Genomic DNA, 26,498 nt, shown 5'->3' with positions numbered 1-26,498 from the left:
TGCATCGGGCTCTGTGCCGACAGAGATTCTCCTCTCTCCCTCCCACCCCCCAAATAAACATTTTTTTTTAAAATAAGTAAAATCAGTCATGCAATAAAATGTGTTGAGCACTTATATTTTCTCTACTTCACTCTATGTTCTTCAACACCTAGAAGAGATCTCTAATGTAAGTCTCATTATCATCTCCTCATCACATAAAAGAAAAAATGAGGCTCACAGATGGGAGGCAATTTGCCCAATAGAAATTTCAAGTAAGATTCGAACCCTTGCCTAAGTTCAAAGCCTTTGGGTGTTTTCATTATATTAGGGTCCTCCCACCAAAAAAGGTTCACAGATCTAGCTGCTGAACAAAAAACAGAGTATGATGAAGAAAAAGCAATTACTTTTCTGTATATGGACATCATAAATGAGTGGCAAAGTTATATTAGGCAAATAAAATGTACTACACTGTTCAGGGCCAGTAAGTTTTTTTTTTTGTAGGTTAAAAAGAAACCCATAAAATTAGAAAACCATTTCATAGGATTTTTGTGTGTAGTTGAGGATAATTAACCAGCTGCTACCAGTACAAATCATTAGAAAAATTCTAATGAGAGCTGATACTTTTTTCTAAGTGACAGGTTTAATAAAGAGACTAATACTTACACATCTTTCACTTGCATTGCTTGTAAGAAGCTATCCTTCTCCAAAAGTAATTTTATAAGACTGCCATAAGTTTCATTGTTCAGCACAATGTTTTGCTTGTGTGCTTTCAGGAAAATACTATATGCATCTATGAAGGAAAAAAACATAAAATGAGGTGACATTACTCTGAAATGGCAAAAAAGGAGGGAAGAAACCCTAGAACATGGCCCCCAAACCACATTATTTCTCCTTGTTTCCATACTCCTCCACCATACCACTCTCCACACACACACTGACCTAAACAGCAGATGCCGTCACCCTTCTCATCTTTGTAAACACAAAGTCACAGCTTTGGAAACTCTACTTAAGCCACATGGAAGGTACCTGAAAGGACTTCCTTTTAAAATGACTTTTCATACTAGTTTTCTGAAGTCAATAAATTATTCTCATGCCAATAAAAATGAAAAAGAGCTCTTCTGAATTTGTTTGTCAAAAGATGATACCAGTTTCAAAATAAGCTGCAAAATGTGTGTTAAAGTCCAAATAAACCACAGTTATAATTTAGATTGAGGGGAGCAAAAGATGCATTTTAAAGCACTCTTTAATCTATAAGTGGGTGGTTACAATGGTTAACATTTCAACACAATAGCATTAAAATGAATATAGCCTATAATTCTAAAATTAGGAGATCAAATTATTTGGCTACGACAGGACTTATACAAAAACATACAATTTTCAAATATACAGGTATCTAACAAGTAAACTAAGCAACATTTGTTTGACTGATTAACAGTTTTATTTCACTTGTTCACAATAACTGTCAGTGAATGAAAAGATGTTACCAAAAGAGAAGTAACTACACTTTTCAGTCACTTACTTTTCTGAAATAAAATTGCCTGGCTATAAACATCCAACTGAAACTATAATCCACTCTCTGGTGTGTATAAACAAACCACAAAAGAGAGGGCATAAGTGAACTACATGTACGAACTTCTATAGGTATAAAGCTCAATGTAAGGAAATGCAGTACATACAATTAAGAGGGAACACGATATTAATGCTCAAAAAACATTCAGAGCTACTTTAGAGGTTTCTGAACAAGCAGACATACACTTGTATTTCTAAGTTAGGGGAGTTTGTATGAGCCCTTCAATTTAAACTGAAGTGACAATGTGAAAAACCCTCTTTCAAGGTAAACTCAGAGAAAACGAGAGAGAAAAGGTATGACATTAATATCTGCGTCTTAACCAAGGAGAACAGATAAAATCTGTCATTCTGTACACAGTGCTCCCTTTCAAGGGAGCTAAGAGGTTAAATGCAGTGCAATTTTTGTTTACTCCCCAACAAGCATGGTTTCCTGAATGGAAATATAAAATAAGTATAATTCGAATATTTAAGATTGACAAAACAATCTAGAAAATCTTACTGTTTTCTAAAACTATAGGCATTGTAAGAAATCGGTATGTCTGTTTATTATTCTCTACTAGTTGAAGGAAGGAAGGAGGGAAGGAGGGAAAAGAAGGAAGGGGCTATCATTGTAAAGTGCCACAGGTTTCTGGTGTAAAAGTTGGTAAGGATGCTAAACTACCAGAAATTCTATAAAGTGCTATTATGCAAAGCATTCAAATTCCAAAGTATTCATATTTTGCTAAGCACTCAAATCCTGAGATTTGTGAATAAAAACTCTGAAGAATAACAAGATAAACAAGTACAATAAATGTAAGTTGCATACTAAAACCAGAATTGGGGTATATCTCCACGTTTATAATAAACACTACATTATATTTATCTAGTTAACTAGTTAAGGTTTTCATTTAAAAACAATTTTTTTAATTAAAAAAATGTTTATTTAATTTCTGAGAGAGACAGAGCGTGAGTGGGGGATGGGCAGAGAGAGTGAGGGAGACACAGAATCTGAAGCAGGCTCCAGGATCTGAGCTGTCAGCACAGAGCCTGATGCGGGGCTCAAACCCACCAACCACGAGATCATGACCTGAGCTGAAGTCAGATGCTTTAACTGACTGAGCCACCCAGGTGCCCCCCAAAACAACAATTTTTAAAAAGGTAATATATGAAGGAGCTCTAGAGTCTTCAAAAAGTAACTATGTACTAATTTCATATTTGTTTCAGTCAAATAAAAACTCCACTGGAATATTTAAATAGTACTGATGATCATAATTAATTTTATATTTAGGTTTACCATATATAAGGTAAGGACTCAAGGATGTATAGGGTGAGTATGCAGCAAAGGAAAATGACACAAAGGATAAAGTTACTCTTCGTGACCCTGTACACTTTACGTCAGTGTCACAAAATTTCCAGTTAAGAAATAACAGGAAGTTATAAATTTCTAAATTGATTCCTTTCTATTGAACAGAGCTCAAAATGATCAATACTAAAATGAATAAAAATCTACGTAACGGTTTAAGTATCATAAAGCATACTTGAAAATCCACACAAAACTGAAAGAATTAAAGAGCATGCTACCATGCTATGGAGAAAAATTAACAACAAAAAAAGGGAAACAACAGTAATGTATAATTCTGAAAGAGTACAATGAAGTCTAAATGGAAATGTCTACAACGTAATAGGCAAGCTGCTTGCTATCAGAGTGTTCAAGATGGTCATAAAATTTTTAAAGTAGTCATAAAGGTGGTAGGCACATCACGTCAGAAGTTTACTGCTAGAAAACAGGAAGATGAGCAAGACACAGGGTTCACGCCCAGCCTCTAACCTTGGAATGGTGCTTGATCACTTTGGCTTAGATATTTTAAAACAAGTTATAGATATCTTGATTTTTTTTTCATCTCTCAGTACTTCATTATAGATCTCAACATTTAAGGATATTGTCCTATAAGTCGTGAATTCCACTATCATACCTAATAAAAATGAGATGGGGCACCTGGCTAGCTCAGTCAGAAGAGCATGCGACTCTTGATCTCAGGGTCATGAGTTCAAGCCCCACACTAGACACAAAGATTACTAAAAAAATAAACATAAAAACAAAATGAGATAATTCCTTATTATTATCTACTACTCAGTTTATATATAAGTTTTCCCAACTATCCCAAAATATCTTTGTTAATTTAAAAAATGAAAGAAAGTAATTTATACAAGTTCCATCTCTGTCCTAGAGCACTTCTAATTTGTTAAATGGACTTGGATCTCATGCTACTATTAGACCCCTGTGTACAGGTTTACCTTTGCTTTTCTTTCGTTGGCAGGCATTCAACAGATCTTTCTGGATATTTGCTTCTTCACGTGAAGGTGGTGATGAACTCAGGGAATGCTTTTCATCCTCATACCACAACTTAAAAACAAAATTCTTCAGTTAAACAAAAACTGGTATACACAGTGATTTTTTTAGTATAAAACTGGGCTCACCTATGCCCTAACGTTATACTGACAACAAAATCTGTTATGCTTACAGTTAAAAACAAATTACCTCAGGTACATCAAATGGAACCTCCTGATTATTGTTTCTAAGGATTTCTGCTAATAATCTTAAGGTCTTTGTACGAGGAATAATATTTTCTTCTTGCATTTTATTCCAGACAGCATCAGCTCTTTGCCAGTCACCATTTATTTCTGTAAAATTTGATTAGGCAGAAATTAATGAGCATAACGAAGTAGAATTCATAAAAATGTTTAGAATTTCCTCTTATTTGATGTTGAATTGTAAGCATTACCCCCAAACTACTGCTACCAGGGAAAGGAACAGGATGATTGTGGACCAAAGATGAGAAGACTTCTTTATGTATACCTTTTGAATTTTCAAATTCAAATAGAAATCCCTTACCTATTAAAAAATAACAACAAACCTCCTACCATTTACTACATACTCTGAAAACCTTTTTAAAGTAACTGAGAAGTTGCCCATTTCTGAAATCAAAATCAGAAATAGCTAACAATTCAACTATGTCCGTGAAACTCTGGAAAGATGATGGGTACATGTATGCAGTATAATACACAGCTGAAGGTCTAAAGGGAGTGAATACGTGCAGATGTATGATTTTCTTCAAAGGGGACGAATCAACAAATGCTTTTCACTTAGTCGAATAGGGAGAATTCTGTCTCTTCTGCTGACTTGAAGAATGTCTGTGACATTGTGTGACAGATTTCTCATCCCAACAAATAATGCCACCAGACTATAAGTATTATAGGGCAAGGGAAGTTTACTGGAAGGAAACAGGCAGATTCCTTCATACTGAATATGTGGTATTCCTTTTATGTTCCTTTTATGTGGTAACCTAGTCTTCACAAATAGCAAAAATTTAATAATCAAGACTTTTTTTTTTAACGTTTATTTATTTTTGAGACAGAGAGAGACACAGCATGAACGGGGGAGGGATAGAGAGAGAGGGAGACACAGAGTCGGAAGCAAGCTCCAGGCTCTGAACCATCAGCCCAGAGCCCGACGCGGAGCTCGAACTCGCGGACCACGAGATCGTGACCTGAGCCGAAGTCGGACGCTTAACCGACTGAGCCACCCAGGCGCCCCTCAAGACGTTGTTTTTTAAAACCTTCTAATGGGTTTTAAAAAGAGAAAAGCTCAAAGTCATTTAATATAATAAACTTTTACTTGTGAAAAACTAGACCAAAATATGAAAAATATCATGACACTAATTAAGTTCAATATAACTATTAAGCACAAAGAAATACTCCTTTAAAAGTGTTTTTTAAATTTTCAAATATGAATAAAGAGTATCTTCATTGTGTACCATCAGCTCTAGGAAAGGGGTTATTTCAGAGCACAAAATGTTCCAGAAAACATAAATAAATGTTTCTCAGGAATTCCAAAATATTAAAACAAATGGGATTTTCCTAGATTCTCCCTGACCCCTCCAACTGAAAAGCTAAGTTTTTTGATAACTAATGACTCCTAAAAGTAAACAACTCAAAGAAGAAAAACAAAACACATTCATGCTCCATCTGAAACCTAAGTAAAAGGGTAGTAAGTAGGAAAATTTCACCAGGTCTTACACAGATTGCAGTGATTTTGTACACACTTTGATAATAAAATCATTTGTATATAAAACGCTTAAATTTACAATCTATTTTCAAAACAAGATTCACATAAGCTAATTATGCTTATCCTTCATTAGAATGTTCTTATGTAACGTAAAATTCAGCAGCAACTTTTCAATTATGTGAATATAGAAAACTAATTGAACTAAACACATTAAAAGCAAAACGCCAAGCTCCAGTATCTTTAATCCTGTAGAAGTAGAAAAGGTGGAACACTTCTGTTCCTTGCCAGAGTACTATGGACTATACAAGACACAGGAAAGGTTTCCAAGAACTGGAAACAGCACTGCTAAGGGGCTTTCTAAAGAGATTCATTTTTACACTAACATAAACTATTCCAAACACTGAAGAGAAGATGGGTGGAGGATGTACAAGTCTGTGCCTTCAACTGCAAGAATTAGAGGAAGACAATTTTCTTCTAAAAGAGGCACATGTATATGGAAGCTTCCAGTTTGGGGGTACAAGATATTACAGAGATGTACCTTTAATTAACTAGCAACTTATACAAGAGAATATTCAAAATACATGAAAATTAGATAGTGTTTATACCATGAAACAACTCAGTCATTTATATTTACACACACACACACACACACACACACACACACACACACACACACAAAACACAGACACTTTTTTTTTTGTTTAAAGGGAAAAAACTTCTTGGAAATATGCCTGGATCACAAAATAAGTAACAAACCTTTGAGGCAAACTAGTCAGCGTGCCAACATTTGCACCTGTGTACAAAAACTCACAAAGGCACAGAAAGGCCATGCCTTTCTTGTATAATATCCCTCTGGGGCTTAAAATGCCTTCTACCAAGACAACAACAATCCTACTCGTTGCCTGGGCTGTGGCCAGGGAATGGACACTCTGCCTCTATAATCCCATCACCACCCTCCTGGCACTCTTGGTTCCCCCTCTTTAAAGAATGAGAGGACTGACCACTACACAATCTCTGAGGATTGTTAAACTATACAATCAACGATTCTGGACACCACTAGTGATTTTACCAGAATACACACTGTTGTGGGATTGTAATTTATGGCAATAGGACCAGTGTGTAACAAGATGTCACTATATGCGTAGCCGCTATGGTAATGAACTAAGAAATGAAAATGTCTAGTTTGGGGTTTTGGTTGAAATCGAAAGTTTTTACATATTACTGATCAGAGGGGGTAATTTCCAAATGATGGTTCCACTCTAAAATAACAAATCTAGGGCTCGGACAGGGATCTCGCTATGCAAGCCTGCACAGTCTTGCTTTGCCTGAATACAATCCAAGACTAGCGAGGGGTGTTCTATGACCTGGGAGACAAGGTAAAGGAGTTCCCACTGGTCAAAGATGGAACAATGTGAGCACCTAGAAAACAATGATTGCAATAAACTGAAACACAAATAAAATTTTAAAATATGAACTCAAGAATTGAAAAAAAAAAATCAATGTTCAACTTTGGAGATTCCAAGGACACCAGCACTTAAATATGGTAATTAAAGAGAAAAGGCACTGATCTTTCCCTGTGAATTTATTTCACATTAAGTAAAAAAGGAAGCCACAGACCATAACGTAGAGTATGAAACATGTAGAGGATAAAATAATCAAGATAATAAGTGTATATGTAAAAACTATATGGATACAAATATACAGAAAAAAGGCTGGAAGGCTGGCCAATTGACAAGTTACTTCTGAGGGGTGGACAAAAGGACATTTCCACATTTTGTTATGTATACTACACTACTGCATTGCTTGACTCTTTAGTAATTTGGAATATACTCATGCCTTATTTGTATAATAAATACACAGTGTGAAAAGAAATGTCAATGGAAGTACTTGAAAAAAAGGAAAAAAGCACATAAATAACTTCAGAGGTAGAATAAATGCTAAAGTGTAAATGTTGGCTTTTTAAAAATTGATTTGTAAGTCATATAGAGAAGGACAGATTCCATATGTTTTCACTCCTATGTGGATCCTGAGAAACTTGACAGAAGACCATGGGGGAGGGGAAGGAAAAAAAAAATGGTTAGAGAGGGAGGGAGCCAAAATATAAGAGACTCCTAAAAACTGAGAACAAACTGAGGGTTTATGGGGGGTGGGATGGAAGGGTAGGTGGGTGATGGGTATTGAGGAGGGCACCTGTTGGGATGAGCACTGGGTATTGTATGGAAACCAATTTGACAATAAATTTCCTATTAAAAAAATAATAAATAAATAAAAATAAAAACCGATTTGTAACATTTTAAGACAAAATTACAAACAAACATAAAGCAGTCTGTCTTCCAATAATGTATACAAATAATCAACTATCTGTATATATGTAAAAAGAAATTGACATGTTCAGAATATAAGAAAATGTTCAATAAGAAGGTAAAAATACTATCTCAAAATAATAGTATATTCATTATGCAGATGAGGGGGCTGCTTCATTCATGTTTGTTACAGGTCTTAGGAACTGATTTTGCAAGACTATCACCATGAAAGGTGACATTAGAAAGTGTACTAGAAAAGATAGAGGGGCACCTGGGTGGCTCAGTTGGTTAAGCGTCCAATTTCGGCTCAGGTCATGATCTCACGGTTTGTGAGTTCGAGCCCTGCATCAGGATCTGTGCTGACAGCTTGCTCAGAGCCTGGAGCCTGCTCCAGATTGTCTCCCTTTCTCTCTGGCCCTGCCCTGCTCACACTCTGTCTCTGTCTCTCTCAAAAATAAATAAACATTAAAAAAAAAATTTTTTTTTTAAAAAAAAGAAAGAAAAGATAGTTCAAACTAAAATTTGAATTGTGACAGATTCTTTTTAACAGATCACCTATGGACATCATACTGTATACAGTAAGTAGAAAATGAAACGCGTTTAGTACAACTAGTATTTAAAGATATGAAAAGTTTCATTTTCTATTTCTTCATCTAGATTACAGTTACATGAATGTTGGCTATCATAAACCACTGAGCCATGTGTATCGTTGTTTTGTGCCTGTTTCTGTAGTATGCTGTAATTCACAACCTGAAGGGTGTGGTGGGTGGGGGATACTCTTTTAAAACAAAACAAAACCGCTCTTTGACAAATACCCCAAAATAATCAGGCCAATCGCTTTTAAAGGCTAAAATTACACCATGAGAAAGAATGAATTCATAAAAAGTTCTGGTAGGTCAAACAAATTACTTTTTCAGAAATCCACAATCCAAGATAGGGATTTTTCAAGTATGATAGGACCACATCTCATACATCATTCCATATTATATATTCCTTTTCAAACAAATTGAGTCCATAGTGCTTTATAAATTATTTAACACGTTTAAGTAGTGGTCCAAGTCAGAGGGCAAAAAGAAGAGCACTGGTTTATTCGGCAGAAAGGGAAGGATTAGGATTATCACAACCATATTATCTATTTGTTTTTTTTTTAATTTTTTTAAATGTTTTTTATTTATTTTTGAGACAGAGAGAGACAGAGCATGAACAGGGGAGGAGGGTCAGAGAGAGAGGGAGACATCTGAAGACATCTGAAGGAGGGTCAGAGAGAGAGGGAGAATCTGAAGCAGGCTCCAGGCTCCGAGCTGTCAGCACAGAGCCCGACGCAGGGCTCGAACCCTCGGACCGTGAGATCATGACCTGAGCTGAAGTTGGATGCTTAACCGACTGAGCCACCCAGGCGCCCCCCGTATTATCTATTTGCAGCACTACAAAGGTTATGAAGTACACCAACTGGGTTAAAAAGTATACTTCAATATAACGATTCCTCTGGCTTCCAGCCTCACAAGAGGCTACTCTCACATGACTGTGCTCTTCAGACTGCTGGCTCAAATATAGAGCAAAACACTGGAAGGAGGTGTCCAACAGAGCAAAGGAGGGTGAAGGAGAAAAAATGGTGATAAACCTCAGAGACTGCTTATCCCTAAAGGAAAGTTGAACTTAGAAATTGTTTTCTTTTCTTTAAAAAACAAAACAAAACAAAACAAAACAAGACAGCAAAGGTCATCTGGACAGGGAAATAGAAGTCTGTGAGGCTGGCTACTTCCACCTTCCCCGGACTAGTGCTGTATCTCGTACATTCTTCCAGTTGTTCTTTCACTCTGTATAGCTAGTCTTTAGTCTTGGTCACAGGCCTAACTCTTTCCACAGGGCGCTACCTTTTTATCTGCAGGGCCCTCCTCAATGTCTAGCACAGTAAGGGATTAGGGTCTTCTATGGGGATGACTTTAAACGCTGGGACTTGTGTGGAAACATAAATTCAGGGTTTTTTTTTTCATTTCCAGTTTGCATAAAATTAAAATTTAAGTGTGAAACTGCTCCTCAAAAGGAAGAAAAGGGGGGTGGGGAAGGGAAAGAATTAGCACCTGAATGAATACAGGTTATAATCCACCGACTGAGGACTAAACTCCTAAAATGTAAGTTTTCTAATTATATATTCAATAACAACAACCTCAGTATTATAGGCCAGAATTCATTCAAACCAAAGAATTGAATTTTAAGAATTTTGAGACTTTTAAGAACTACATAGTGAAGTGTGTACTTCAATGCAGCCAACAAGTGAAATGTAAATTTTATGGAAAGTCTTATTTATACCATCAACATAGAAGACAAAGCTTCTAAAGATAATAAATACAAATTCAAAAAGACAAATGAACTAACTTATTCACTGCTGTCTATGGTGTTTGGTGAAGGAAAATTTCCCATGAGAAAAAGAAAATAATCTAGAGCAAATATCTATGAAGTGAAAAAGGGAGGGGAGGGAGAGGAGGGGATGGGAGGTCAGGTCACTATTCTTTTTTTTTTTTTTATTTAAAAAAAAATTTTTTTTATGTTTATTTTTAAGAGAGAGAGAGAGACAGTGAGCAGGGGAGGGGCAGAGAGAGCGGGAGACACAGAATCTGAAACAGGCTCCAGGCTCTGAGCTGTCAGCACAGAGCCCGATGTGGGGCTCGAACTCACAGACTGCGAGATCATGACCTGAGCCAAAGTCGGACGCTCAACCGACTGAGCCACCCAGGCGCCCCAGGGTCACTGACTATTATAAGTGTTGTTCCTCTCTACTCAAATACCTTAAAAGAGACTACCAAGTTCCCAGATGTATAAACTGGAATCAACACACTAGAGCAATGTTTGGTAATAGAGATCAAAAGTTTCAGAACACAGGGGAGCCTGGGTGGCTTAGTCAGTTGGGTGGCCGACTTCGGCTCAGGTCATGATCTCATGGTCCGTGAGTCTGTGAGTTTGAGCCCCACGTCAGGCTCTGTGCTCACAGCTCGGAGCCTGGAGTCTGCTTCGAGTTCTGTGTCTCCCTCTCTCTCTGCACATCCCCCACTTGCACTCTGTCTCTCTCTCTCAAAAATAAATAAATATAAAAAAAAAAGGTCAGGACACAAATATAAATGCAGTACAAGGAAACAACTAAGAGTATGCGCAAAGATTACGGCACACAGATGGTTAATGCAGCGCTATTTTATAACACGGGAAACTGAATTCTATTCCAACGTCTAGCATTAGGAGATTGGCTGGGTAAATCTAGTACATCCATTCAATGAAGTTATTTGTAGGTAATAAAATATAAGAAAATGTCTATAGTATAGAAGCAGTCAAAACCGTATTATAACATAATCACATTTTAAAAACTAGCAACGAGTTTGTATATCAATATGCGTTCTTCTGGAAAAGGATCTTATAGACATGAACAGGTCAATGATTATGCTATTTATAGAAGTGACTGATTGATAAGTCTACTAGAGCACTTAAATAAAAAGAAAACATTAGTCTCTCCTCAAAAAGTCCCATTACATTCTGTGGCCCTGATGAAGATTTTTCTCATCTTCTGATTACTGCAGTAAGATTGTCAGAAATTATGAAACTTGTATGGTATCTAGTGATACAATGTAACATTCTGTGATAAAACTCAATCTGGCCTCTACTTAAACCTCGGTTAAAGGCTACACATTTAACAATCCCTGGACCTTCCTGATACTCCTTTCTAGCACCTGCCTTCAACAGAATAAATGTCACAAGATGAAAACATGAGGAATGGTCAGATTACTTACTATATAGTTTTAGCAGACTGTAGTACAGTTGGTCTCTATCACATTCAAATAGCTTCTGCGTTAGCTCCACTAATTTTTCTAGAGTTTCAACCTTAAAAATAAGAGTAACAGATGGATCTAGACTGTGTAAAGGATATATTTTATAATTCACAAATGTCAGTTGAATAATCCTTCAAATAAGCTTTACCCAAAGGGCAGATTAACTTCATTTAAAAATTTAAAGAGCCGGGGCGCCTGGGTGGCGCAGTCGGTTAAGAGTCCGACTTCAGCCAGGTCACGATCTTGCGGTCCGTGAGTTCGAGCCCCGCGTCAGGCTCTGGCCTGAGGGCTCGGAGCCTGGAGCCTGTTTCCGATTCTGTGTCTCCCTCTCTCTCTGCCCCTCCCCTGTTCATGCTCTGTCTCTCTCTGTCCCAAAAATAAATAAAAAAAAACAAAAAAACAAAAAAACAACACGTTGAAAAAAAAAAATTTAAAGAGCCAAACAGAACAATGTGAATGTAGTTAATGCTTAAAAATGGCTAAAATGATAAATTTTGTTAGATGTATTTTACCACCATTAAAAAAAATGTTTTAGGTTGAAAAGCTGAAGGACTCTGCAGTCAAGAACAAAACATGAACAATCACCTAACTGAGGGAATCTCCATGAACATGCATTTTGAATAATTCAAAGATACTTGGGGTAGAGGGTAGAATTAGCACATCCTCTATTTATTAATAAGAATATTCCTCCACCCAAGTGGTATACTCCTCTTCCCCTGTGGCTTTTACTTTGCAGGATATGAACAAATATCTGCACTGGAGGAGACAGAAAGTAGAAATTCGACTTGGGCTCCCATCAAGCGACTCCTCTGGTCACTAAGAACTGAAGCAGATTTAAACTGCCAAGGAAACAAGGTTAGCCTGCTCAAGCCAACAACTAGGATAAAGCAAGTGAAAATCTTCAGGGCCCCAATTAAAATTTTTTGGGATTCCACGGCACCTCAGAAACAAGAATTAAGCTACCACTTACCTGGAAAACAACCAAGATAACACTGCTTCTATTAATAATGCTGTATGTCCCCAAATGCTCATATGACATGGAGGACACTTGTTTTCTACTGTTTTAGGTGCTTGAGACCAGAAATTAAACACAAACCTGATTACTTGAAATGCATCTATCACAAAACCACTGAAGTCTTGAAGATCGAGCTCTAATGCCTGGAGTCTATAAAATAAAATAATCATACAGCACGTGAGGTAAAACTTAGCTAAATGTTAATTTTCCTTCAAAGTTTTCCTTCTACTGAATTTGCCACTTCCTTCCCAAATATATATCATAATAAAAGAAACCTGTAACTTAATACTATAGTTATCAAAGACTTTTAGGATTAAAACAGCATAAATGGTAACCGATATTTAACCAGTATCTAGAAGATTTGATTTACATCAAAATGTTGCTTTGTAGGTCAATTCTCATTCAATAAATCATTTTTTAAATATTAAAATGGTTAAGCTTTCTTTAGTTCAAAAAGAAACCTTGACTCGAACTAAACTCCAAAAGATGTCAAATCAAATACACACACACACACACAGAGTTTCTCTCTCTCTCAGAGATCCCAATGGACTCAAGAAGCAAAAACTATTGTTACAAAAACTTATTAACCATTATCACAACCATAAACCAATGGCTTTTACTTTTTCCTTTAACATGCTTTGTGAAGTTTAGTGATCAAAAAGTACTGACTACCACAAATGTCTGCCTAGTATCTAAAACTAAATGTTTAAAGAGCTAGGTACTTAAAACAAACTAAGTACTTTAAACAAGTACTCACAGTCTTAGTTTACTTTAATTACTGAGACATAGGTTATATCCTCAATCAGAAATTACTAAGGTTTAGTCAATAACTCTGGCTGTAAAGCAATTATTTTACAATTCTCATACTGGAATGAAAGGAAAACCAATTCACACATAATTCCAAGGATTTGTCATTCTAACTATAGTATTTTCATCATCTGTAAGAGGGCTTCACCATTAAATACTACATTTCAATCACAGCATTATGATAAGAAAACTACACACTCATTAGCCCTGGCTGCTCCAGTCTAGAGGAGGTACCTTTACTGCTTTCTCCACTCCGCTTTGTTGACTAAACCAGGTACCCCTCCAATCTGATCTCTTATTTATAAGTCTTCATTATTTTTTACCTCTTAAAATAATATTGTACAATCTTAAATTAAGAAACGAAGCAGACACTAACACCTCAGAGTTTTGGCAGAATGACAGAAAAGCTGGTACAGCAGAAGCTGTTTAAGTGTTCTCATTCTAACTGTGCAAGTATGCACATTTGGGGATACAAGAACGAAATGCTGAATAAATTACTTGTTTAAATATATTCTCAAATATCATTAATATTTACATTTGCACACAATTTCTACTCAGGGGTTTTCTCATCTAATTACCTGTTTTGTTTCACGTGCATTACACTGAAAATGAAACCAAATGAAATCTAACATATCCAAAAAGCCCTTGCAAAAATTCTGGACAGTCTTCATTAGAAGAAGGCAAAATGCCAGGACTGTTACATTCATTCACTTATAACTTTCAACGTTAATGCTGATCCAAATGCCAACAATCTAAAGAGCACAACTTCTATGGTAAACTCTTCCTTTTTGTGGCTGATTAATCTGCCTGTCACTGGCAGGACAGCTTATACAGCAGATATTCCTATGTTTCATTTTGAAATTGAGAACTGTTTTCACATTATAAATCTCAATCATCAAAAGAACATCTAGGTCAGATTAACTAAATCTCCTAGGCTTCTGTAATAGTCTACATTTCTGGCTTATCTCTTAACATCTTATTGAATTTTAAACACTACAAGTTGAAAGCAAAAATAGAAAATGCAATAAAAATATGGAGAAGAACAGAATTCTAATTGGAATGTTAAATATAACTTATAAAAAAAAACGGTTAATACTTAATTAAAACAATGAACTTACCTAGTTTTTTTTTCTCGTTTTGCGACAATCTAATTAATGGACAGTGAGGATAAAGTAATTACTGTAATAAAAAACCTGGCATGTTTGTTTTCCCCTGGGTTACTGGGCTTCAAAACATTCTTTGTGATGTTCCAATTTAGTAGTAAGTTCACTTGTATAAGAATAATAGTAAGCCAAAAGAAAAAATAATTTTCATTTAATTTCATTACATTACTCTGATATAAATTTCCTGTTATCGTAATAGGCTTCTATACATACTAGTAAAAATACCTATCAAGTAATTATTGTCTTTAAAGCAGAAAGAGATGAAGATTCTTCTACTTCAAATCGATCTCAAGGAAAACTATCTTAAATTTGACTCAAATACAAGTTTTTACCTGTTTTGATTTTTCCTGCCATTAGTGCTAGAAACATGAAATGGAAAACAAACAACTACCCTAGCCCCACACCCTCTAGGCAGCATGGGAGGAAAACCAAGTGCACGAGAGGGACCGGAAGTTTATGTCCAACTATTTATGTCCATAGCTAGAATAGCAAAGGAGGAAAAGGGTATCATGGAGCTTACTAAATCTTCCGATATTTGTCCTTTTCTCTAAAATCTTCAGAGATTGACATAAAGACCATGTCTAGAGGAGTAAGGAAAATATGGCTGAGCAAGTCAAACTAGCAGACTAACTATGGTAAAGTAAACATGACCCATTTAACTAGGCATTACAGGAGATGCTAAAGAGAGGGGGTATGAACTGGTATGAGAACTGACATCCATCTCTTGAAATGTGGGAGGTCACGGGGGAAAAAAATAGCTCTAAAAATCCTTCTGAGGGGCGTCTAGCTGGCTCGGTGGGAAGAGCGTGCAACTCTTGATTTCCAGGTTGTGAGTCTGAGTCCACGTGGGGTGCAGAGATTTCTTAAAAATAAAATCTTTTTTAAGATTTGGTGCAGAGCCCAATGCGGGGGGCTCGAAGTCACAAACTGTGAGATCATGACCTGGGCCAAAATCAAGAGTCAGACACTTAAGCAACTGTGCCACCCAGGCGCCCCTAACCTTTTGGTTCTAAACACAAAACCATGGGGCGCCTGGGTGGCGCAGTCAGTTAAGCATCCGACTTCAGCCAGGTCACGATCTCGTGGCCCGTGAGTTCGAGCCCCGCGTCAGGCTCTGGGCTGATGGCTCAGAGCCTGGAGCCTGTTTCGGATTCTGTGTCTCCCTCTCTCTCTGCCCCTCCCCCATTCATGCTCTGTCTCTCTCTGTCCCAAAAATAAATAAACGTTGAAAAAAAAAAAAAAAGAAAAAAAAACAACACAAAACCATAAAAAGAAAAAAGGTTTTGCCCCCTGAGAAGACAGCAAAATTACTCTGGCTACAATGTGATGGAAGAGTAACAGCAGATAAGAAGAGGGAGAAAAATCAAGAGAATAATTCTGGAGAAAGGATAAGTTCTTTTGATGGTTTAGATTACTAAGGGGTCAAGAGATCATGGAGGTCATACTGCAATATATAAATGCATCAAATCAACATGATGCATGCCTTAAACTTATGCAATGCTGTATCTTATCTCAATTTTAAAAAGACAGAGAGATCACAGAGATAGGAATTGGTGTAAAAGAACCAAGAGAAAATGTGAAATCAGGACTTGATTTCAAATTCCATGCCTACTACTAACTAAACAAGCTCCACATGGACACTCCAAACTAGTTTCTTTGCCCTAATTACTTCTCAGAGTTGTTTTGTGAGAGAACCCCAAGCAGGTGCCACACTGTCAGTGTAGAGCCTGATGTGGGGCTCAAATTCACAAACCGTGAGATCATGACCTGAGCTGCCACCAGGAGTCAGATGCTTAACCAACTAAGCCACCAGGTGCCCCCATAATAAAGTCCTTTCTTAAATGAGAAAATACCATTACACTATATGCCAACAAATTGGAGAACCAAGAAAAAATGGATAAATTTCTGGAAACATACAACCTTCCAAAACCAAATCAGGAAGAAATAGAATATTTGAACAGATCAATTCCTAGCAATGAAATCGATTCAGTAAACAAGTAAGTCCCAGGACCAGATAGCTTCACAGGTAAATTCTACCAAACATCGGAAGAAGAGTAAATACCTATTCTTCTCAAATTATTAAAAAAAAAAAAAAAAAAAAACAGAAAAGAAAGCTTCTAAATTCATTCTACAAGGGCAGCATTACCCAGATTTAAAAAAGTAAAACCATTTTAGTTTATGATAATTTCTAGCTATGGGACTAGAACTCGGGAGGCCTGCACTTTAGACCAAATCTCTGCTAAGATAATCATAAAAGAGGTATCATCTATAAAGACAGAACCGGGGCACCCAGGTGGCTCAGTCGGTTAAGCAGCTGACTTCGGCTCAGGTCACGATCTCACGGTCTGTGGGTTCGAGCCCTGCATCGGGCTGGGCTCTGTGCTGACAGCTCAGAGCCTGGAGCCTGTTTTGGATTCTGTGTCTTCCTCTCTCTCTGCCCCTCCCCTGCTCACACTCTGTCTCTCTCTCTCTCTCTCTCTCTCTCTCAAAAATAAACAAACATTAAAAAAAATTTTTTTTAAATAAATAAAATAAAGACATAACAAAGTTTCTGTCTCTGTGTATCAGGGGCCTTAATGGTAATAACATTTCACCTACTTCTAAGAAATGGTCCTATGTAAATAATCTGAAAACCAAATATACCTGCATCTATAGCTTAAGATGTGAGTTATGATTTCTTTGTAATAAAAATTTTTCTCAAAAGAAAAATGGGCAAATAAACTTTTTTATTTAAAAGTTTATATAAAAGTTTATATAAAAGTGGGCAAATTCACTTATACAATGGAATGATAAGGCCATTAAAAATAATGCTTAGAAGAGTTCTTAATTACATGGAGGGAAATGCAGAAGCAGTGATGTAGGGTAAAGCTATGGTACGATTTATTTCAATTATACATAAAAGAAACAGGCACTGAATAAAGTACAGAAAAACCACAGGGATGACTAGACGAGTAGTGAGATTAATAGTGTGTCTTCGGACTTGGAATATTTTAAACAGTAACATGTGTAGTAAATTTTGTTTGAGTCTATTCACAGGGGAAAAAAACAAACGTCAGATTGATCATCATCACTGGTACAACACAGAATACAGTTCACAAAATATTTACCTGATATTATTAAATAAGTTTGTAAAAATAATTTGTGAACATTTTCCCAATTTCATTCCAGAATGTGCCAGAAGAACACTAAGAGGAACTAGGGATAGTTAGCCTGCAGAGGATGAGACTGCAGGAGAGAGACAAAAGGTCTGACTTCAACACAGGGAAGAAGGTCACACAGAAGGAAGGGAATAAAACTAACATTTATTAAGTGTTTGATAATGCTGCCCCTCACCTGCTTGTGCTCTCTCTCTCTCTCTCTCTCTCAAAATAATAAATAAACCTTATTTAAGGGGGGGGGGAAAGGCACCTGGGTGGCTCTGTCGGTTAAGCGTCTGACTCTTGACCTCAGTTCAGGTCATGATCTCACAGTTCATGAGTTCAGGCCCCACATCAAGCTCTGAGCTGATGGCTCAGAGCCTGCTTGAGATTCTGTCACTCTTTCTCTCTGCCCCTCACCTGCTGTGCTCTCTCTCTCTCAAAATAAACAAACTTTATATTTAAAAAAAGTGTTTGATAATGTACCACTCTTTGAGTGTTTTCTGATAGAGTCCTGCGAGACAGAACAAGGATGAAAGATGGGAGCACTTTCCTACCTCAGAGCCTTTGCACAGGGAGTTCCCTCTACGTGAAATGTTTGTTTTTGCCGCCACTCCACGTGGCTGGTTCCCAATCCATCCTTTAGTTCTCATCCCAAACATCACTTTCCCAGAAAGACTGAGTCTGGAACAGACCCTTTCTATGTCAATTACTACATTATACAGACTCATTTTTTTAAGGTCTTTCTCTAGGATTAGATTGCAAGATGTCATCAGTAATTATTTGTTAATGATATAAAGAAGAAAGGGAAAGAGGGAAGAAGGGAAGAAGGGAGGGAGGGGAAATTGGTCAAACAGGATTGACCTGGAGGGCATTATGCTAAGTGAAGTCAGGCAGAGAAAAGACAAATACAGTATAATCTCAAACTCCTAGAACAGTGGTTGTCAGGGGCTCAGAGAAAATGAGGAGACGTTGGTCAAAGGGTACAAACTTCCTCTATAAGATGAACAGGTTCTGGGGACCTAATGTACAACACGGTGATAGTATAATATAATACTATGTTATAGGGGTGTCTGGCTGGCTCAGTCAGAGAAGAATGTGCAACTCTTGATCTTGGGATTGTTGAGTCTGAGCTCCACACTGGATATTACTTAAATAAATACAACTTTTAAAAATGTTATTAATTTAAAAAATATATCCTTGAAAGCTGCTGAGAGTAAATTGTAAATGTTCTCACCATAAAAAAGAAATGTAATTATGTGAGGTGATAGAGGCGCTAACTAACATTACTGAGGTAATCATTTTGTACAACATAAGCAATCAGAGGCGCCTGGGTGGCTCAGTTGGTTAAGTGTCTGAGGTTTCAGCTCAGGTAATGATCTCATGGTTCGTGAGTTCGAGTCCTTCATCGGACTCTGCACTGACAATGCAGAGCCTGCTTGAGATTCCTCTCTCCCTCTCCTCTCTCTCTCTCTGCCCCACTTTCTCTCTCAAAATAAATAAATAAACTTAAAAAATACAAGTAATGAAATCAACATAATGTACACTTAAACTGACACAATGTTATATGTCAGTTATCGCAATAAAGCTGGGGAAAAAGAACTATTTAGAGATTTCGCTTTCTACTTCTTTGCTCTACCTCTAATACCTGTAGTAACCTTCCCAGACCCCATCAGACTCTCAAATGTTAAAGTACTACTATATTCATCAACCCCCACCTCATACTCTATTTTCTCCAGAAAGTCTTGCCTAATTTCCTTCACTGGGAGTAAGTTCCACCCTTGAACTTTCAGAACGATTCATACTTTTCTTGCAGCAGTGAACATTTCTCAGTCTCATATAGTAATTATCCTCACACGTTAATCTCACATTCAAAGAGCTTCACATTAGTTCTTAGTCTGATTTCCTTTTCTCTCTTACTTTCATTTGGAAGAGAATACTTTCTCTGAGTATTAAGAATATGTATGCTCATTATAGAAAACTCAGAATATACGGAAAAGTATAAAGTAAAATAGCTATAAATCCAATCTCTTGCAATAAACCATGTGTAGAAATAAAATATAAAGGCTATGTTAAAAGGTATTCTATATGATATATGTACATGGGCTCATTTAAAAAACAACACAAGGGGCGCCTGGATGGCGCAGTCGGTTAAGCGTCCGACTTCAGCCAGGTCACGATCTCGCGGTCCGTGAGTTCGAGCCCCGCGTCAGGCTCTGGGCTGATGGCTGAGAGCCTGGAGCCTGTTTCCGATTCTGTGTCTCCCTCTCTCTCTGCCCCTCCCCCGTTCATGCTCTGTCTCTCTCTATCCCAAAAATAAATAAAAATGTTGAAAAGAAAAAAAAAAAATTAAAAAACAACACAAGTTGCTGTTACACTGAATACTGTAATACACACTGAATCCTGCCTCTTCTTTCTTCATTTAATGTGAACATTTTCATAACTGGTTTATCTGATCTCTCACAGTCCATGAAATACAAAGAAGCTTCACCGTACATTCTGCTTTGAAAACTCAACGCCAGCAAGTCTACCCATTGATAAGACACTATTGGCATTTTTGGAAATGATAAAAAATGTTGCTCACTGTTTACAATATTCTTTCATACACTGATATAGTCATAGTTGATTAATTTTTATTATTTTTTATATTTCAACAATTCTGAGAAAACTATGAGAGAGAATTCCAGGTCTTGAATTATTTATTTATTTTTTGGGGGGGGGAGTATGTGAGCAACAGAGAGAGAGAGAGAGAGAGAGAGAGAGAGAGAGAGAGAGAGAGAATCCTAAGCAGGCTCCCTACTCTCAGCATGGAACCAGACGCGGGGCTCAATCTCACCAACCATGAAATCATGACCTGAGCCGAAATCAAGAGTCAGGCACTTAACTCAGCCACCCAGGTGCCCCTGGGTCTTGAATTTTAATAGTGAAAAAAATAAGTAAGTTCCCACTTTAATTCAATTCCAACTAACCATCAAAAAAAGAAACTAAAAATGTGCTTCAGTCTATTCTCATGTATTACACACCTGCTGTCCTACCCTACAACACGGCAGGGGTTCCACAAAGCCATTCTTTATCCTTTAAGCAATTTTGTACACATCCACTATGAAAATTCTGTCATCAGTAGACAGCCATCCCTAAATGATTATGCTCAATGATGTGGCATTTGGCAAAGCTTTAAAGTAATTAAGAGGCAGTTTTCTCTTGCCTATTCATGTGACAACATGTACCTTTCTGCTGAGCATCATATTGTGAATTGCGCAGGGTAAAGAAGATAACACAATCCCTACTTTTGAGGGGCAAAGAGAATTAATATTATTGATTACTACCATAATCCAGGAAACATGCAAGCTGCTTTACATACATTATGTGATTGAATCTTAAAGAAAGATACTATATTCCCTTTCATAGATGAGGAAGCTTAAAAAGGTTTAGTAAACTGTCCATTACCACACTAGCAAGTAGATGGCAAAAGGCAAACTCACTCTTATGCCTTTGGCTCTTCCTATAACATGTTGCTTATTCCATAAAGAGACACTCATGATTTCCTACCGTAGAGCCACTCGCCACTATTATCTGAATACCTGAGCTTCATTTCTCCTCTGATCAGTGCCCTGCTAATACTGATACCATGCATACAGAGCAGAAGAACTCAAAAGACTTCTGAAGAGGTGAATCTTAAGAGCTTCCTGCATTTTCAGATACACTGTGCACTTTCAATGAAAGAATTTATACTATTTTCTAGAAAATTCAAATGGACTACTTGAGCTACAGAAGCACCTGTCCAAGACAGCACATCCCACTTCCCTCTGACAGGAGGACAGATTGAGTTGTAAGACAGACAGACAGACAGGGAGGAACATTCTGAATCAGTATCACAGTCTTCCCTTTTCATATTTTTCTGCAAAAAACATCAAGAGAAACTAAAGATTTTCTGGGTTATATAACTACATTTTCAATTTCATGATAAGCAGTCATCAATATACAAACAAGAGAGCCACACATCACCTTTGGGAAATTTTGCAAAAAGACAGAGAGTAATGGCAAAGTATGATCTGACAGAAACATGATTAAGGATATGTTTACAAGTCTATTCTATTTATTTCACATTAAGTATTTTTTTCTTAAGGTAATGGGTCTATCCTCTGTGGAATGTTTTATGTAGAGGAAACAGAATTGTTTAATAGTGAAATTAATCATAATTTGGACAGACTTTATATAGTTGCCCTTTGACTTATCAATTTCAGTAAGCAAAATTTCAATCAAGCCTAGATAAAATACACTAATCCTAAGTAGGCTAGGTTTGTCACCTACCATTTCCCATAAGCTGCTTACCATAGTTTAAAAAAAAAAAAAAAAAAAAAGGAGAAGAAGAAGAAGAAATTTTAAATTAAATGCCAAACAGTTGCAGACAGCACTTGTTTGGCTGATTAACTTGTAGACAAGCATTACAAATAAATCTGAGCATGGTCTGCAGCAAATTAAATTCCACTGCTTTTAAGAACAAAGAATTCCTTGGCAAAGAGGATTAGCAACTTTACACCCAGGAATGCTAGTTTAATTTAATTGTTCCACAATCCAAGATTTAATATGCAAATATCATTTTGATACATAACAGTGAATTTAACAAAGTGAGGAAACAAATTCAATATACAACCAGGCTGCCTTTTCTGAACTGTAATTACATACAATAAAGAAGCTGGCCGAGTACCCCCCAGCCCCCATTACTGGGATTGAATTATATTAACATGAATCAGAACAACTGTAATTAAAGGTTAAAATTCTTAAACATATTCCAATTAAGAGTCTAAATAGCTGTCCAATTAGAATACTGTAGTTAAAAAATCATACCTCAATGATCTTCTTGGCCTCTTTGTAATTTCCTGTTTGTAGGAAGGCGAAAAAGAGATCATACAGCATTGTCATTTCACCTTGTTCTTGGCTCACAAAGTTCATTGCTAGAGAGGAAAGAAAAAAAGCAGAGGAAAAAATACTAAAACACTTGAAGTTCTGGACAAATACAAGAAAACTTTAAAACAAATACTTAGAATGACTTAAAGACTGATGCTGTATCAACCTATTTTCTGTCACATTCCTTATCTAAGGGTATACATTTATGACAGTGAGGACCTAAGACTAGCTTCACGGAGGACTGGTGAGGGTGAGAGGGAAAAACTCCTCCTAAAGGCAGATTACCAAGAAGCAGAGCAAAAAATAATAGAGGGGCAAGTTTGCAAAATGAACAGTTATTACAATCAAGGACAATTTATAGCATTGAAAATCTACCTTTTTAATTTAGAATTTAATTTAGAAGCACAACAAAGTTTCTCTGGATGTGCTTCCCTTCCTGTTAAATCTTCTCTTCACAGCAATGCATTAAGATTAAGCAAGCAAGAGGGGGAAAAGAATATACCAAGATACTGGAGGTGACCAACCTTTCTGAATTAGATCAGTCTCGCCTTTCTCTATTAGTTTACATAAGACATCATGAATCCTTGGTAATACTTTATACTTTTCATAGCAGTCAATGGTGACTTCAAGAGCGGCACTTAAGTCATCCCTTGGAAACATCAAAATATTAACAATGAATACACAAAATGTACAAGACCAGTCAAAATGTACAAGATGAGCTTTACTCAATAAAGCCAAAATGGGGACGGGGGAGGGAGAGAAAATAATCCTTGTATAGTATAAATAAATGTTTAGAGTACAGACATCATGAGCAGTTCCCTGTTGTCCCTCCTTTATCTTTTATTATTTTCTTTGCTAAACAGCACTCTTAAAAATAAGTCCAGGTGCACCTGGGTGGCTCAGTCAGTTGACTGTCTCAATTTAGCTTAGGTCATGGTCTCGCGGTTCATGAGCTCGAGCCCCACGTTGGGCTCACAGCTCTCAACACAGAGCCAGCTTCAGATCCTCTGTCCCACTTTCTCTGCCCTTCCCCCACTTGCCCTCTCCCTCAAAAATAAGCAAACATTAGTGGCTCAGTCGGTTAAGCATCTGACTCTTTTTTTTTTTTTTTCAACGTTTATTTATTTATTTTTGGGACAGAGAGAGACAGAGCATGAACGGGGGAGGGGCAGCGAGAGAGGGAGACACAGAATTGGAAACAGGCTCCAGGCTCCGAGCCATCAGCCCAGAGCCTGACGCGGGGCTCGAACTCACGGACCGCGAGATCGTCACCTGGCTGAAGTCGGCCGCTTAACCAACTGCGCCACCCAGGCGCCCCAGGCTTCTGACTCTTAATTTAGGTTCAGGTTATGATCCCAGGGTTGTGAGACCAAGCCCCACATTTGGCTCTGTGCTGGGTGTGGAGCCTGTTTAGATTCTGTTTTTCTATCACACATGCACGCGTACTCCCTGTCTCTCAAAAAAACCCAAAAAGTCCAAATAAATGAAGGCATTCTCTGAGATTATTACAAATAAAACCTGATTTCACATATTAAGATGCTATAAGAACACATTATTTCTAAAAATAAGGACTACTATCAAATATTTTTTCCAAATACTTATGTATGTTCATGGCCCTTAATAATTCTAGATTCGGGAAGCTTTATGAAATGTCCAGCAATAACTACCAAGGAATTTTTGAGTACTTTTTTCTTTTTTTAAGTAATTTCTACACCCCGTATGGGGCTCAAACTCACGACCCCAAGATCAAGAGTTGCACACTCCTCTGACTGAGCCAGTCAGGTGCCCCTTGAGTACTTTCAACTTTATCATCCTAGTTTTCATACTGCCACCTCTCCAGACAAGGAGAAAATAACTTCAGGATTCATAATACAGAAACCTTACTGTGGGTAAAAACTAGGACATTCTTAAGATCAGTGAATTCTAGGAGAACCCTGAAGAAATTTCTCATTAGAGGGTGAGGTTTTTAAAATTATTTCCAGGAGTACCTGACTGGCTCAATCAGTGGAGCATGCAACTCTTGATCAAAAAGAGTTGTGACTTTGAGACCCACAGTGGGCATAGAGATTACTTAAAAATAAAACCTTAAAAAAACATTATTTCTAATTGTAAAGTTAGGGCTTCTTTTCTGTGGTAATAAATTAAAATGAAAAGATATTTTCTAAATCAGAGTTTCTTCAATTTTTTTTTTAATGTTTATTTTTGAGAGAAAGAGAGACAGAGGGCGAGCAGAGGAGGCAGAGAGAGAGAGAGAGAGAGAGAGAGAGAGAGAGAGAACCCAAAGCAGGCTCCAGGCTCTGAGCTGTTGGCACAGAGCCCAACACAGGGCTCGAACCCACAGGCTGCAAGATCATGACCTGAGCCAAAGTCGGCCGCTCAACCGACTGAGCCACCCAGGTGCCCCAAGCCAGAGTTTCTTAAACAAGAGTGTGGAAATACATCGTTATAAGTCCTCAAAAACCATTTTTTCCTTTAAAAGGAAAATGACAGTGTGAGAAATGTGTAAGACCTTAGAAAAAGTGTAGAAATTGTGTGATCCAATTCTACATCCCATCCTCCTTTATTTTAAAGTAGATGAGGAAATGAAGGCATGTACAGACTGAATGATTAGCCTAAGGCTACTAGGTAAACAGAGGAAGGCACTGCCTTCGGGTCCCTAGACTTCTCACTTTCAGCTAACTACCTGTACTTATACATTATGCTCTACTTAAAGCACTGCTGTTTGTTTAACCTTATAATAAGGTGGTGCAATTTGGAAGAGGAAATTAAGGAGTTTTGAAGAGAATGTATGAAATATAGACAGACAGGCATGGTTAGTGACAGTTCATAACAAGCTCTGTGGAGAAAACACCTTTCTCTCACACATGCAACAGTTTTCAAAAGGAAGAAAGCATTTTTAAATTTTCTGTTGAAGCCCTAACATTTTGGTCCATTATACAAACGTTCTGTTGCCCGAGACTGAATTACTATTTTACCTAGATTAAGATTTTAAGCTCTACTGAAAGGAAAATACCACGAAGAAGTGTTAATTTTACTGCAATAATACTGACACAGTGAAAACGAGCCGATCCTGAGGGAGCTCTACCTTCTCCCCTTCCTAAGCCCTGTTTACAGTGCATCTTCTGGCACCCCACAGAGTCATTTGAATTTTTGTCATTTGGGGTGAAGACTAAATTACAGGTTAATTTCAAAACTGCAAGTAGATGTTGCAGGCTAGATTACTGTCATACAAGGGAAATGCTACAGTAGCTACCACATACGCTATAAACCTTTATATAATCAGTATTTCCCCTTGCTTCAGACACAAGTTCAGTTACTAGCTTTCTACAATTCCATTTAACGGAAAACCACTAAAATATTTTCAAGAGAATAACTAACACATACTGATTTTTCTAAAGCAGTATGATCTGCTTTCTCAGATCAACTCCCAAACTAGAATAGTACGTCTCAATTGTATTTCCTCTACATTAGGTCAAAGCTATCAATAAATGAATGAATAATTGCTCTGTCAATCAAAGAGACATGTTAACAGTCTTTGGTCTCCAAATACATGCTTCTGAAGATTATACATACTTAGAACAACAACAGAAAAGACAAGAATACCAAACTGGAAATAATTCATATATTTGTTAGTAATTTTAAGTACCACTGTTACTGTTCTCAGGTTGCCAACAAAATGAGTTAGAAATCTATAATGAAACATTTCATACAAAGTGTACTCATGACAGAAATGAACTAATGTAATGACCTGGGGTGG

At 37.1% G+C, this 26,498-nt stretch overlaps 1 protein-coding gene across 1 annotated transcript in view; it reads right to left on the bottom strand.

Annotated features, from left to right (window-relative positions):
* Positions 1-26,498, bottom strand: part of LRPPRC (leucine rich pentatricopeptide repeat containing) — a 106,365-nt gene that overhangs the window by 22,039 nt on the left and 57,828 nt on the right. The window contains exons 24-30 of the mRNA XM_040453885.1: positions 23,266-23,390; positions 22,682-22,788; positions 12,808-12,876; positions 11,673-11,763; positions 4,067-4,209; positions 3,823-3,931; positions 643-769 (exon numbers count right to left, since the gene is read on the bottom strand). Of these exons, the coding sequence (XP_040309819.1) occupies positions 643-769; positions 3,823-3,931; positions 4,067-4,209; positions 11,673-11,763; positions 12,808-12,876; positions 22,682-22,788; positions 23,266-23,390 (771 nt within the window). The remainder of the gene's footprint in view (positions 1-642; positions 770-3,822; positions 3,932-4,066; positions 4,210-11,672; positions 11,764-12,807; positions 12,877-22,681; positions 22,789-23,265; positions 23,391-26,498) is intronic.

Source organism: Herpailurus yagouaroundi, unplaced genomic scaffold (genome assembly GCF_014898765.1).
Source record: "Herpailurus yagouaroundi ecotype Mexico unplaced genomic scaffold, PumYag 210, whole genome shotgun sequence".
NCBI lineage: Eukaryota > Metazoa > Chordata > Mammalia > Carnivora > Felidae > Herpailurus > Herpailurus yagouaroundi.
Note: the sequence above shows the minus strand (reverse complement) of the source record. Positions and strands in the feature narration are given on the sequence as shown.